The 14,846-nt window shown below is 48.7% G+C and overlaps 2 protein-coding genes across 2 annotated transcripts in view; one reads left to right on the forward strand and one right to left on the reverse strand.

Moving 5' to 3' along the window:
- Positions 1-2,460: 2,460 nt before the first annotated feature.
- Positions 2,461-5,931, reverse strand: LOC307016322 (photoreceptor outer segment membrane glycoprotein 2-like; the record flags this gene model as incomplete). The annotated part of the gene is made up of 3 exons (XM_079645361.1): positions 2,461-2,700; positions 3,694-3,928; positions 5,351-5,931. 3 exons carry the CDS (start codon positions 5,929-5,931, stop codon positions 2,461-2,463), a joined length of 1,056 nt encoding a protein of 351 aa, XP_079501487.1.
- A 3,494-nt stretch (positions 5,932-9,425) lies between these two features.
- The window catches only part of cdc42bpb (CDC42 binding protein kinase beta (DMPK-like)), a 50,254-nt gene continuing 44,833 nt past the window's right edge, over positions 9,426-14,846 (forward strand). Inside the window, 2 exon segments of the mRNA XM_079642147.1 lie at positions 9,426-9,688; positions 9,920-10,089. Coding sequence (XP_079498273.1) covers positions 9,921-10,089 — 169 coding nt within the window. The 5' untranslated portion in view covers positions 9,426-9,688; position 9,920.

Below are 14,846 nucleotides of genomic sequence, written 5' to 3' on the forward strand. Positions count from 1 at the left end.
AATATATAATACAGCACTATTCCATTAGTCTATTTATATTTAAATGTGGTAAGAGTACGGCTGCGTTTTTACAGATATTATAAAAGATGTGTTGGATATTTAAATGACTCGTGATTCCTGCGTCCTTCTGAGTGTTGAACAAAGTTTTGTGTGTTTGAATAAAGCAGCGTTCACTGTCCCCTCGTCCGTTTGGGCGCCGGGTCTCGTTACCGGGAAACCATTTTCTGTATGTGTCCTCAATGCTGTCGCTGCATATACCCACGATATGAACGTGACCTGAATGCAGCACGCTGTGTGTTCCTGTATTTAATCACAGCTCCAGGTGCATTGTGGGACATTAAAAAAGGTCACAGCGGCCCTAATCCTCGTTACCATGGAAACCAATGATTTTACAGTGTGTGTGTGATGTCACTTGAAGGCGAGACGCCGGATTGGTTGTTTAGATGAAGGCAGTGATGAAGGGGAAGGAGGCAGGGTATGTAAAGTCAAAAAGGGGGGGAAAGATAGGTCTGTGTGTGTGTGTGTGTGTGTGTGTGTGTGTGTGTTTGTGTGTGTGTGTGTGTGTGTGTGTGTGTGTGGGTGTGTGTGTGTGTGTGTGTGTGTCACCCTCTGGTGGACAGACGCAGGAGCAGTAGTCTGAGTCGAGACGAAAAACAGGCTTTCAAGAGTCCTCTCCTGTTGATGTTCAGGTGTATATCAGTATGTAGCGTCTCTACTTTAAAGAGTCCTCTCCTGCTGATGTTCAGGTGTATATCAGTATGTAGTGTCTCTACTTTAAAGAGTCCTCTCCTGCTGATGTTCAGGTGTATATCAGTATGTAGTGTCTCTACTTTAAAGAGTCCTCTCCTGCTGATGTTCAGGTGTATATCAGTATGTAGTGTCTCTACTTTAAAGAGTCCTCTCCTGCTGATGTTCAGGTGTGTATCAGTATGTAGTGTCTCTACTTTAAAGAGTCCTCTCCTGCTGATGTTCAGGTGTATATCAGTGTGTAGTGTCTCTACTTTAAAGAGTCCTCTCCTGCTGATGTTCAGGTGTATATCAGTATGTAGTGTCTCTACTTTAAAGAGTCCTCTCCTGCTGATGTTCAGGTGTATATCAGTGTGTAGTGTCTCTACTTTAAAGAGTCCTCTCCTGCTGATGTTCAGGTGTATATCAGTATGTAGTGTCTCTACTTTAAAGAGTCCTCTCCTGCTGATGTTCAGGTGTATATCAGTGTGTAGTGTCTCTACTTTAAAGAGTCCTCTCCTGCTGATGTTCAGGTGTATATCAGTATGTAGTGTCTCTGCTTTAAAGAGTCCTCTCCTGCTGATGTTCAGGTGTATATCAGTATGTAGTGTCTTTACTTTAAAGAGTCCTCTCCTGCTGATGTTCAGGTGTATATCAGTCTGTAGTGTCTCTACTTTAAAGAGTCCTCTCCTGCTGATGTTCAGGTGTATATCAGTATGTAGTGTCTCTACTTTAAAGAGTCCTCTCCTGCTGATGTTCAGGTGTATATCAGTATGTAGTGTCTCTACTTTAAAGAGTACTCTCCTGCTGATGTTCAGGTGTATATCAGTATGTAGTGTCTCTACTTTAAAGAGTCCTCTCCTGCTGATGTTCAGGTGTATATCAGTATGTGGTGTCTCTACTTTAAAGAGTCCTCTCCTGCTGATGTTCAGGTGTATATCAGTATGTAGTGTCTCTACTTTAAAGAGTCCTATCCTGCTGATGTGCAGGTGTATAGCAGTATGTGGTGTCTGTACTTTAAAGAGTCCTCTCCTGCTGATGTTCAGGTGTATATCAGTATGAAGTGTCTCTACTTTAAAGAGTCCTCTCCTGCTGATGTTCAGGTGTATAGCAGTATGTGGTGTCTCTACTTTAAAGAGTCCTATCCTGCTGATGTGCAGGTGTATAGCAGTATGTGGTGTCTGTACTTTAAAGAGTCCTCTCCTGCTGATGTTCAGGTGTATATCAGTATGAAGTGTCTCTACTTTAAAGAGTCCTCTCCTGCTGATGTTCAGGTGTATAGCAGTATGTGGTGTCTCTACTTTAAAGAGTCCTCTCCTGCTGATGTTCAGGTGAAGGCCTTAAATCCACGGTGCGTTCAGGGTCACTGAAGACCTTAAACCTGTGGTGAGTTCAGGGTCAACCCAGCATCTCTGCAGGATTTAAACCTGTGGTACGTTCAGGGTCACTGAAGGCCTTAAACCCGTGGTGCGTTCAGGTTCTCTAGAGGATTTTAACCCGTGGTGCGTTCAGGGTCTCTGCAGGCCTTATCCGTGGTGCGTTCAGGTTCTCTGGAGGATTTAAACCTGCGGTGCGTTCAGGGTCTCTGCAGGCCTTAAACCTGCGGTGCGTTCAGGGTCTCTGCAGGCCTTAAACCCGTGGTGAGTTCAGGGTCTCTGCAGGCCTTAAACCCGTGGTGCGTTCAGGGTCTCTGGAGGACTTAAACCTGTGGTGCGTTCAGGGTCTCTGCAGGCCTTAAATCCGTGGTGCGTTCAAGGTCCCGCGGGCATCCTGTGCTGGGAGGACCTCCTGCTGGGAGGCGGTGTTGAGGTTGGGGTCCTGGTCTCCATGGTAACACTTCCCCAGGTTCTTGATGACGCTCTGAGTGAAGGAGCTGTCCAGAATCCATCCCGACGAATCAGAGTCCGGATCTCCGAGGCGCAGAACCTCCTCCATCGCAGTCTGCAGGTACCGGACCCCCGTCAGAACCAGCAGCTGGGGGAACAGTTAGCAGCTAGAGTAGTACCAGTAGTACCCAGAAGTACCCAGAAGTACCCAGTAGTACACAGTATTACCCAGTAATACCCATTAATACACAGTAGTACCCAGTAGTACCCAGTTGTACCCAGTATTACCCAGTAGTACCCAGTGGTACCCAGTAGTACCCGGTAGTACCCACTATTACTTCGTAGTACCCAGTAGTACCCAGTAGTACCCAGTGGTACCCAGTAGTGCCCAGTGGTACCCAGTAGTACCCAGTATTACCCAGTAGTACCCAGTATTACCCAGTAGTACCCAGTATTACCCAGCGGTACTCAGTAGTACACAGTAGTACCCTGTATTACCCTGTAGTACCCAGTGGTACCCAGTAATACCCAGTAGTACCCAGTAGTACCCAGTTGTACCCAGTAGTACCCAGTGGTACCCAGTAGTACCCAGTAGTACCCAGTGGTACCCAGTAGTGCCCAGTGGTACCCAGTAGTACCCAGTATTACCCAGTAGTACCCAGTATTACCCAGCGGTACTCAGTAGTACACAGTAGTACCCAGTATTACCCTGTAGTACCCAGTGGTACCCAGTAGTACCCAGTGGTACCCAGTGGCACCCAGTAGCACCCAGTATTACCAAGTAGTACACAGTATTACCCAGAAGTACCCAGTAGTACCCAGTAGTACCCAGTAGTACCCAGTAGTACCCAGTCGTACCCAGTGGTACCCAGTGGTACCCAGTAGTACCCAGCGGTACCCAGTGGTACCCAGTGGTACCCAGTAGTACCCAGTCGTACCCAGTGGTACCCAGTGGTACCCAGTAGTACCCAGCGGTACCCAGTGGTACCCAGTAGTACCCCGCGGTACCCAGTATTACCCAGTAGTACACAGTAGTACCCAGTAGTACCCAGCGGTACCCAGTAGTACCCAGTAATACCCAGTAGTACCCAGTAGTACCCAGTGGTACCCAGTAGTACACAGTAGTACCCAGTAGTAGTACCTCAAAGAGCCAGATGAGCAGCACAGTGAACCCGATGGTCTGCAGGAGCCCCTTGTAGTGGTCCACCAGCACCCGCCGGCAGCCCCCCCCCCACTGGTTCAGCTGGTCCCAGTTGAAGGTCTCCGAGGCGTCTCGGAGTTGCGTCTGGATGCAGGGCCGCGGGGAGGAGGGGCTGCAGCAGCTGAAGGGGACGCTGTCCTGGAGGAACTGCCCCCCCACGTTACTCCTGAGGCGCCTGCAGGGGGGTTAAGGTCTGTTTAAGGTTTAAGGTCTCATTAAGGTCTGTGATGTGCACTACAGAGACCTGCACTACAGAGACCTGAACTACAGAGACCTGAACTACAGAAACCTGTACTACAGAGACCTGAACTACAGAGACCTGCACTACAGAGACCTGAACTACAGAGACCTGAACTACAGAGACCTGAACTACAGAGACCTGAACTACAGAAACCTGCACTAAAGAGACCTGAACTACAGAGACCTGCACTACAGAGACCTGAACTACAGAGACCTGCACTACAGAGACCTGAACTACAGAGACCTGAACTACAGAAACCTGTACTACAGAGACCTGAACTAAAGAGACCTGCACTAAAGAGACCTGAACTACAGAGACCTGCACTACAGAGACCTGAACTAAAGAGACCTGAACTATAGAGACCTGCACTACAGAGACCTGCACTACAGAGACCTGAACTACAGAGACCTGAACTACAGAGACCTGAACTATAAAGACCTGCACTACAGAGACCTGCACTACAGAGACCTGAACTACAGAGACCTGAACTATAAAGACCTGCACTACAGAGACCTGCACTACAGAGACCTGAACTACAGAGACCTGTTCTACAGAGACCTGAACTATAAAGACCTGCACTACAGAGACCTGAACTACAGAGACGTGAACTACAGAGACCTGAACTAAAGAGACCTGAACTATAAAGACCTGCACTACAGAGACCTGAACTACAGAGACCTGCACTACAGAGACCTGAACTACAGAGACCTGCACTACAGAGACCTGAACTACAGAGACCTGAACTATAAAGACCTGCACTACAGAGACCTGCACTACAGAGACCTGAACTACAGAGACCTGTTCTACAGAGACCTGCAATACAGAGACCTGAACTAAAGAGACCTGAACTATAAAGACCTGCACTACAGAGACCTGCACTACAGAGACCTGAACTACAGAGACCTGAACTATAAAGACCTGCACTACAGAGACCTGTTCTAAAGAGACCTGAACTACAGAGACCTGTTCTACAGAGACCTGTTCTACAGAGACCTGCACTACAGAGACCTGAACTACAGAGACCTGTTCTACAGAGACCTGAACTATAAAGACCTGCACTACAGAGACCTGAACTACAGAGACGTGAACTACAGAGACCTGAACTACAGAGACCTGAACTACAGAGACCTGCACTCAGCTGATCAAAAGGGAGGTCCACCTAAACCCAAAGAGCTCGAGGTCCCCGTTTGGCTTTCAGGCGTAGACACTCTTGTTTGCGTTAGCCAACATTAGCTTTAGGAGCTGAATCACAAACCTAAACCTTGTATGATTCCAAAGAGGAACCGGGTTCTAATGAAAACCAGATGTGGACCTGTGGCTAAAGACTACTCTAAACCCCCAGCAGAGGAGACTTACTCCACCACGCTGCTGCTGGTCATGTCCAGGTAGCGGTTGCTGATCCACTGGACCTGGAACCAGTCCCGGTACCCAGCGTTCCCACAGCACTGGAACTGGATCTGCAGCAGGTCCACAGTCTTCTTCAGGTAGCAGCGGCCCGGCGTGTCCGTGTCTTTGTAGAAACGCATGGCGTTCTGCAGGCCCAGCAGCAGCGAGTCCTCCAGCTGGCTCTGGACCCCGTAGCACAGCAGTGCCCCCCCTAGAATGCAGGCGGTGAAGCAGAGGCTGCAGACCACATAGGGCATCAGGACCAGTTTCCAGCGCAGGAACCTGTTGGGGTCGGCGCAGTCCAGGCAGATCTTCCCCCCCAGGAAGTTGATGCCGCAGGCCGCCAGCCCGGTGCTGATCAGGACGTGAGGCACGTAGAGGATCCCGGGCCCCGACATCACTTCCTGCCACTTCTGGATCTCCACTCTGAGGAACAGGCCCAGTCCAAAGAGGAGGGCCCCCGTCAGGACGGAGACCCAGTTGAGCAGCCAGAGGACCTCAGCCAGCTTCTCTCGCTCCGCCTTGGTGAAGGTCCGCCTCCCGACCTCCATCAGATCCACTTCCTGTGTGGATCACGTCCAGGCCTGAAACATGTACGTCAATAGAGTTCTTTAAGTTCCACCCGGACCAGTGGCCTTCACAAGGCCTCTCTCTGGGGAACAGGTCTTCCACTCAACATGGACCAGGGGGCCTTCACAAGGCGTCTCTCTGGGGAACAGGTCTTCCCTTCAACTTCGACCAGGGGGCCTTCACAAGGCGTCTCTCTGGGGAACAGGTCTTGCCCTCCACCTGAACCAGTGGGCCTTCACAAGGCGTCTCTCTGGGGAACAGGTCTTCCCCGCACCATGATCAGGTTTCTCTGGGTCCTCCAATCAGGTTTCACGTCCTGCTGCCCATTCTTGGAAGTTCCTCGATTGACTTACAAAATGGTGCAGATTGTGGACTCCACTTCAGACCCAAATCCTGGGGTCACCGAGGAGCAGGACTCACATGCAGTCCACATTAGTCTGAGAGGGTTCAGAGTTTCGGGTTCAGGGTCCAGAGTTCAGGATCCAGAGTTCAGGGTCCAGAGTTCAGGGTCCAGAGTTCAGGGTCCAGAGTTTAGGGTCCAGAGTTTAGGTTCCAGAGCTCAGACTTCATGGACCCAGGAAATAAAGACAGTTTACATGTGGGCAGAGTCTACCTGTGGACAGAGTCTACCTGTGGACAGAGTCTACCTGTGGGCAGAGTCTACCTGTGGACAGAGTCTACCTGTGGACAGAGTCTACTTGTGGACAGAGTCTACCTGTGGACAGAGTCTACCTGTGGACAGAGTCTACTTGTGGACAGAGTCTACCTGTGGACAGAGTCTACCTGTGGACGGGAAATGGATGCCTCCTCTGCAGTGTCTCACAGGTTTTGCAGCAGAGTTGTGAGAGTCTGCTAGCTTGCGCCGCTAATCTGCTTACAGCTACTAATCAACCTGGTAATACCCACCCCCCCCAGCTGCACCGTCAGCCTGGTAATAACCCCCCCCCCTCCCAGCTGCACCGTCCGCCTGGTAATAACCCCCCCCCAGCTGCGAGCTGCACCGTCAGCCTGTTAATACCCCCACCCCTGCTGCACCGGCGTCAGCCTGTTAATACCCCCCCCAGCTGCACCGTCAGCCTGGTAATACCCCCCCAGTATATAGATATACAGATACTAATATCTCTGGGGTTGTAACTTCAGGCACGAGTTTAGAAGTGTGTTTCTATTTATTGTTAGTGACCATCTACTATGATATGTTCATGTCATTTTCAAACTGGAGTTTAGACATTATTTAAACGATTTGTATTTATTAAAACAATCTTCTGTTTTTAAAAATATTGAGTTTTTATTCCTATTTACATTTATTTATTTATTAATTATTTTATTCACTCTTATTTATATTTATACTGAAGTCTAGACATGCTGTGACGTCAGAACCAATGGGCCGTACCAGCCCTGGGCCGTACCAGCCCCTCCTGTCAATCACGGTATGACGTCATGTATCCAGAGGGTTTCCTGTGTAGGAGGGCGGGGCTTCCGTGCTCCTCGGGAGACAGGTGAGTCACTTCCGGGACCGGGAGCTCTTCCTTCAAAGTAAAAGCATGAAGGTTCGGTATGAAGTATAAATACACATTTTAAAAGTTACCATACCTGTACTTTCACTTTAAAGCGGCCAAACGGTGGCACTGCAGCTCCCGGAAGTGCTCCCCTGGTGGAGCCCAATGACTGTAGCGGCCAAACAGTGGTACTGCAGCCCGCTTGACGTCATTTTGACCCAGAAAGACTTCACCATTGACTTACATTGAGAAAGAGACGTCTGTAAATCAATGTATGACCTCACATGTTATGTGTATTATCTCACGTTACGTGTATTATCTCACATGTTATGTGTATTATCTCACATGTTATGTGTATTATCTCACATGTTATGTGTATTAGCTCACATGTTATGTGTATTATCTCTCATGTTATATGTATTATCTCACATGTTATGTGTATTAGCTCACATGTTATGTGTATTATCTCTCATGTGATATGTATTAGCTCACATGTTATGTGTATTATCTCTCATGTGATGTGTATTAGCTCACATGTTATGTGTATTATCTCTCATGTGATATGTATTAGCTCACATGTTATGTGTATTATCTCTCATGTGATGTGTATTAGCTCTCATGTGATGTGTATTATCTCTCATGTTATATGTATTATCTCACATGTTATGTGTATTATCTCTCATGTGATGTGTATTAGCTCACATGTTATGTGTATTATCTCTCATGTGATATGTATTAGCTCACATGTTATGTGTATTATCTCTCATGTGATGTGTATTAGCTCACATGTTATGTGTATTATCTCTCATGTGATATGTATTAGCTCACATGTTATGTGTATTATCTCTCACGTGATGTGTATTAGCTCACATGTGATGTGTATTAGCTCACATGTTATGTGTATTATCTCTCACGTGATGTGTATTAGCTCACATGTTATGTGTATTAGCTCACATGTTATGTGTATTATCTCTCATGTGATGTGTATTAGCTCACATGTTATGTGTATTAGCTCACATGTTATGTGTATTATCTCTCATGTGATGTGTATTAGCTCACATGTGATGTGTATTAGCTCACATGTTATGTGTATTATCTCTCATGTGATATGTATTAGCTCACATGTTATGTGTATTATCTCTCACGTGATGTGTATTAGCTCACATGTTATGTGTATTAGCTCACATGTTATGTGTATTATCTCTCACGTGATGTGTATTAGCTCACATGTTATGTGTATTAGCTCACATGTTATGTGTATTATCTCTCACGTGATGTGTATTAGCTCACATGTTATGTGTATTAGCTCACATGTTATGTGTATTATCTCTCATGTGATGTGTATTAGCTCACATGTGATGTGTATTAGCTCACATGTTATGTGTATTATCTCTCATGTGATGTGTATTAGCTCACATGTGATGTGTATTATCTCTCATGTGATGTGTATTAGCTCACATGTGATGTGTATTATCTCTCATGTGATGTGTATTATCTCTCATGTGATGTGTATTATCTCTCATGTGATGTGTATTAGCTCACATTTTATGTGTATTATCTCTTGAAATTGAAACTTAAGCTCGCTCCATTGCGGATATATTCCCGCAAGAGTGTGGAAAACTTAAATACACTTATTTATTTCAAATGTGAAATGTTACCAATATACTCACTGATCACTAGGGAGCGCTCACGGGCCACCAGTGGTCCGCGGATCACACGTTGAGAAGCATTGATGTATTATTTCACATGTTATGTGTATTATCTCACATGTTATATGTGTATTATCTCACATGTTATGTGTATCTCACATTTTATATGTGTATTACCTCACATGTTATATGTATTATCTCTCATGTTATATATGTATTATCTCACATGTTATGTGTTAGCTATGTGTTATAAAATGAGGAATGATCGGAGCCCCGCCTCGCTCTCGTTGTTGACTCTTTTATTTTGAAAGTCCGTGTGACCGGAAGTGTGTGTGTGTGTGTCTGTGTGTGTGTGTGTGTGTGTGTGTGTGTGTGCGTTTGCGTATGCAGCTCTCGGATCAGCCATATTCCTCCGGAAACTCCTGATCCCGGTACTGACGGGTACTGACGGTACTGGCGGGTACTGACGGTACTGACGGTGAAGAGAGACAAAAGAGAGACATGTTTCGGTGCTGAGGCCCCGCTCACACCGGATTACAGACACGACCGGAGGAGGATCAGCGACACCCGGAGCTAACGAGCAGCTAACTGAGGTACTGACGTTACTGACGGTTCCTCCCGGTTCCTCCCGGTCCCTATATTTATATATACATACACATACTTTAATCTATAAATGCTACAGTACTTTGTCAAGCTGGATTTGTACTGTTGTACTTTATACTATAAATACTACTGTACTTTGTGTAATTATACTTATACGTTCTGGAGAACCTGCAGTACTTGTAGTACTTGTATGTTGACAGTAAAGTGTTGTTGTGTTGCAGGATGTCTGCGGCGGCCCGGCTGAAGGTTCTGGAGGACCTGCTGTTGCAGCAGAAGGCTTCAGGCTGCCTGAGTGTGGAGGCTCTGCTGGACCTGCTGCTCTGCTTCTACACCGAGTGCAGCAGCTGCCCTCTGAAGAGGGAGAAGCACGTCAACGACTTCCTGACATGGGGTGAGTTTGTGTGTGTGTGTATATACACATATATAAAGAATATATGAACCGGTAACTGCTGTTACGACCGGTACCTGTCGTTAGGACCTGTACCTGCTTTTAGGACCTGTACCTGCCGTTAGGACCGGCACCGTTAGGACCTGTACCTGCCGTTAGGAACGGTACCTGCCATTAGGACCTGTACCTGGCTTTATGACCTGTACCTGGCTTTATGACCTGTACCTGCTTTTAGGACCGGTATCTGCCATTAGGACCGGCACCGTTAGGACCGGTATCTGCCGTTAGGACCGGTACCTGCTGTTAGGACCTGTACCTGCCGTTAGGACTGGTACCTGCCTTTTGGACCTGTACCTGCCTTTTGGACCTGTACCTGCTGTTAGGACCGGTACTTGCCATTAGGACCGGTGTTGCAGTATAAGTTGAGTCATGAAAACTGGCGACATTCTATTATTTTCGTCATAGGAATCCGGGGCGTGTACATCGAGGACCCATTGTTGACTTACCAGGAAAGAAACATGTCGATCGCCTCGTTTACGTTCATCTTTTGCTATATCTGCCTTCCTAAGATCACTTTGCTGCACATTCAGTACTCGTATGTGAGGTTGTGGGTGAGAGTCCAATATCGTGACGCTTACAGGGAGGTATCGAACATTACAAAGTAGGTGACTGTGTGGATGCCTGTTCAAAACATTGCAAACTTGAATCAATCATTTAAATGATATATTTGTGTCCGACTTTGTTCATCGTTCTTAATGTGATGTATAGTAGCTTTGATAGCTGCCCATACCTTCAGACAGCCTGACAGTAAAACACAAGTCTTTTATTCACAAACGCTCATCAACATGACTGGATGACAACTTGTGATCAGCTCCGATTAAATTGTGATATCAATTCTGTAGCTATTCTCCAGGGAGCACGTTTTTTTAATGAAATACCTGTATCCCTCTCATCACAACAACACTCTACACTGTGCAGGAAAAACAATTACATACATGAAAATAACCTTGATGCGTGGGACTGAAACACACAAACTATCTCCCGTGGCTCTGCTGATATGTCACAGTAACAAACCACAGAAAAGTAAGTCCAGCGGGGCACACGTTGAATACATATAATACAGTAGTTCTATTATGCCTTTAAGCCTATACGTTTAACCCATAAGAACCCCGACCCATTTCTACTTTTGGGGAAATTAAGGGGAACGTCATTTAGACTAAACAGACCACCTACTGTAGAACACATTTCTGACAAGTAACCCCCCCCTAGTGTCAAATATCTGAAATGTGACTTATATGACTAATATGTCACATTGGGCTTGAATGGTAAAGTAACTCAAAGGTAGGCTAATATCAAAGTAGTGTAAGTCATTACATTTCAGAGACAGTAATATTGTAATGTAACGTAGCCTATTACTTCAAAAAGACAGTAATAAGTCATGTACTGTCTTACATTTTGGAAGTAACTTGCCCAACACTGCAGATGATCCAGTCATCTCGATGAGCGTTCGGGCTGTGAATAAACGACTTGTGTTTTACTGTCAGGCTGTCTGAAGGTATGGACAGCTATCAAAGCTACTATACATCACATTAAGAACGATGAACAAAGTCGGACACAAATATATCATTTAAATGATTTATTGAAGTTTGCAATATTTTGAACAGGCATCCACACAGTCACCTACTTTGTAATGTTCGATACCTCCCTGTAAGCGTCACGATATCGGCCTCTCAGCCACAACCTCACATACGAGTACTGAATGTGCAGCAAAGTGATCTTAGGAACGCAGATATAGCAAAAAATGAACGTAAACGAGGCGATCGACATGTTTCTTTCCTGGTAAGTCAACAATGGGTCCTCGATGTACACGCCCCGGATTCCTATGACGAAAATAATAGAATGTCGCCAGTTTTCATGACTCAACTTATACTGCAACACCGGCACCTGCCGTTAGGACCTGTACCTGCCGTTAGGACCTGTACCTGCCGTTAGGACCTGTACCTGCCGTTAGGACCGGTACCTGCCGTTAGGACCTGTACCTGCCGTTAGGACCTGTACCTGCCGTTAGGACCGGTACCTGCCGTTAGGACCTGTACCTGCCGTTAGGACCTGTACCTGCCGTTAGGACCTGTACCTGCCGTTAGGACCTGTACCTGCCGTTAGGACCGGTACCTGCCGTTAGGACCTGTACCTGCCGTTAGGACTGGCACCGTTAGGACCTGTACCTGCCGTTAGGACCTGTACCTGCCGTTAGGACCTGTACCTGCCGTTAGGACCGGTACCTGCCGTTAGGACCTGTACCTGCCGTTAGGACCTGTACCTGCCGTTAGGACCGGTACCTGCCGTTAGGACCTGTACCTGCCGTTAGGACCTGTACCTGCCGTTAGGACCTGTACCTGCCGTTAGGACCGGTACCTGCCGTTAGGACCTGTACCTGCCGTTAGGACTGGCACCGTTAGGACCTGTACCTGCCGTTAGGACCTGTACCTGCCGTTAGGACCGGTACCTGCCGTTAGGACCGGTACCTGCCGTTAGGACCTGTACCTGCCGTTAGGACCTGTACCTGCCGTTAGGACTGGCACCGTTAGGACCTGTACCTGCCGTTAGGACCTGTACCTGCCGTTAGGACCTGTACCTGCCGTTAGGACCGGTACCTGCCGTTAGGACCTGTACCTGCCGTTAGGACCTGTACCTGCCGTTAGGACCGGTACCTGCCGTTAGGACCGGTACCTGCCGTTAGGACTGGCACCGTTAGGACCTGTACCTGCCGTTAGGACCTGTACCTGCCGTTAGGACCGGTACCTGCCGTTAGGACCGGTACCTGCCGTTAGGACCTGTACCTGCCGTTAGGACCTGTACCTGCCGTTAGGACCTGTACCTGCCGTTAGGACCTGTACCTGCCGTTAGGACCTGTACCTGCCGTTAGGACCGGTACCTGCCGTTAGGACCTGTACCTGCCGTTAGGACCGGTACCTGCCGTTAGGACCGGTACCTGCCGTTAGGACCGGTACCTGCCGTTAGGACCTGTACCTGCCGTTAGGACCTGTGCCTGCCGTTAGGACCGGTACCTGCCGTTAGGACTGGCACCGTTAGGACCTGTACCTGCCGTTAGGACCTGTACCTGCCGTTAGGACCGGTACCTGCCGTTAGGACTGGCACCGTTAGGACCTGTACCTGCCGTTATTACCGGTACCTGCCATTAGGCCCTGTATCTGCCGTTTGGACCGGCACCGTTAGGACCTGTACCTGCCGTTTGGACCTGTACCTGCTGTTAGGACTGGCACCGTTAGGACCGGTACCTGCCGTTAGGACTGGCACCGTTAGGACCGGTACCTGCCGTTAGGACTGGCACCGTTAGGACCGGTACCTGCCGTTAGGACTGGCACCGTTAGGACCTGTACCTGCCGTTAGGACTGGCACCGTTAGGAGCTGTACCTGCCGTTAGGACTGGCACCGTTAGGAGCTGTACCTGCCGTTAGGACTGGCACCGTTAGGACCGGTACCTGCCGTTAGGACTGGCACCGTTAGGACCGGTACCTGCCGTTAGGACTGGCACCGTTAGGACCTGTACCTGCTGTTAGGACTGGCACCGTTAGGAGCTGTACCTGCCGTTAGGACTGGCACCGTTAGGAGCTGTACCTGCCGTTAGGACTGGCACCGTTAGGAGCTGTACCTGCCGTTAGGACCGGTACCTGCCGTTAGGACCGGTACCTGCCGTTAGGACCTGTACCTGCCGTTAGGACCTGTACCTGCCGTTAGGACTGGCACCGTTAGGACCTGTACCTGCCGTTAGGACCTGTACCTGCCGTTAGGACCTGTACCTGCCGTTAGGACCTGTACCTGCCGTTAGGACCGGTACCTGCCGTTAGGACCTGTACCTGCCGTTAGGACCTGTACCTGCCGTTAGGACCGGTACCTGCCGTTAGGACCGGTACCTGCCGTTAGGACCTGTACCTGCCGTTAGGACCTGTGCCTGCCGTTAGGACCGGTACCTGCCGTTAGGACTGGCACCGTTAGGACCTGTACCTGCCGTTAGGACCTGTACCTGCCGTTAGGACCGGTACCTGCCGTTAGGACTGGCACCGTTAGGACCTGTACCTGCCGTTATTACCGGTACCTGCCATTAGGCCCTGTATCTGCCGTTTGGACCGGCACCGTTAGGACCTGTACCTGCCGTTTGGACCTGTACCTGCTGTTAGGACTGGCACCGTTAGGACCGGTACCTGCCGTTAGGACTGGCACCGTTAGGACCGGTACCTGCCGTTAGGACTGGCACCGTTAGGACCGGTACCTGCCGTTAGGACTGGCACCGTTAGGACCTGTACCTGCCGTTAGGACTGGCACCGTTAGGAGCTGTACCTGCCGTTAGGACTGGCACCGTTAGGAGCTGTACCTGCCGTTAGGACTGGCACCGTTAGGACCGGTACCTGCCGTTAGGACTGGCACCGTTAGGACCGGTACCTGCCGTTAGGACTGGCACCGTTAGGACCTGTACCTGCTGTTAGGACTGGCACCGTTAGGAGCTGTACCTGCCGTTAGGACTGGCACCGTTAGGAGCTGTACCTGCCGTTAAGACTGGCACTGTTAGGACCTGTGTGTGTGTGTGTGTGTGTGTGTGTGTGTGTGTGTGTGTGTGTGTGTGTGTGTGTGTGTGTGTGTGTGTGTGTGTGTGTGTGTGTGTGTGTGTGTGTGTGTGTGTGTGTGTGTGTGTGTGTGTGTGTGTGTGTGTGTGTGTGTGTGTGTGTGTGTGTGTGTGTGTG

Source organism: Notothenia rossii, assembly GCF_949606895.1.
Source record: "Notothenia rossii genome assembly, chromosome: 8".
In the NCBI taxonomy this organism is placed as follows: domain Eukaryota; kingdom Metazoa; phylum Chordata; class Actinopteri; order Perciformes; family Nototheniidae; genus Notothenia; species Notothenia rossii.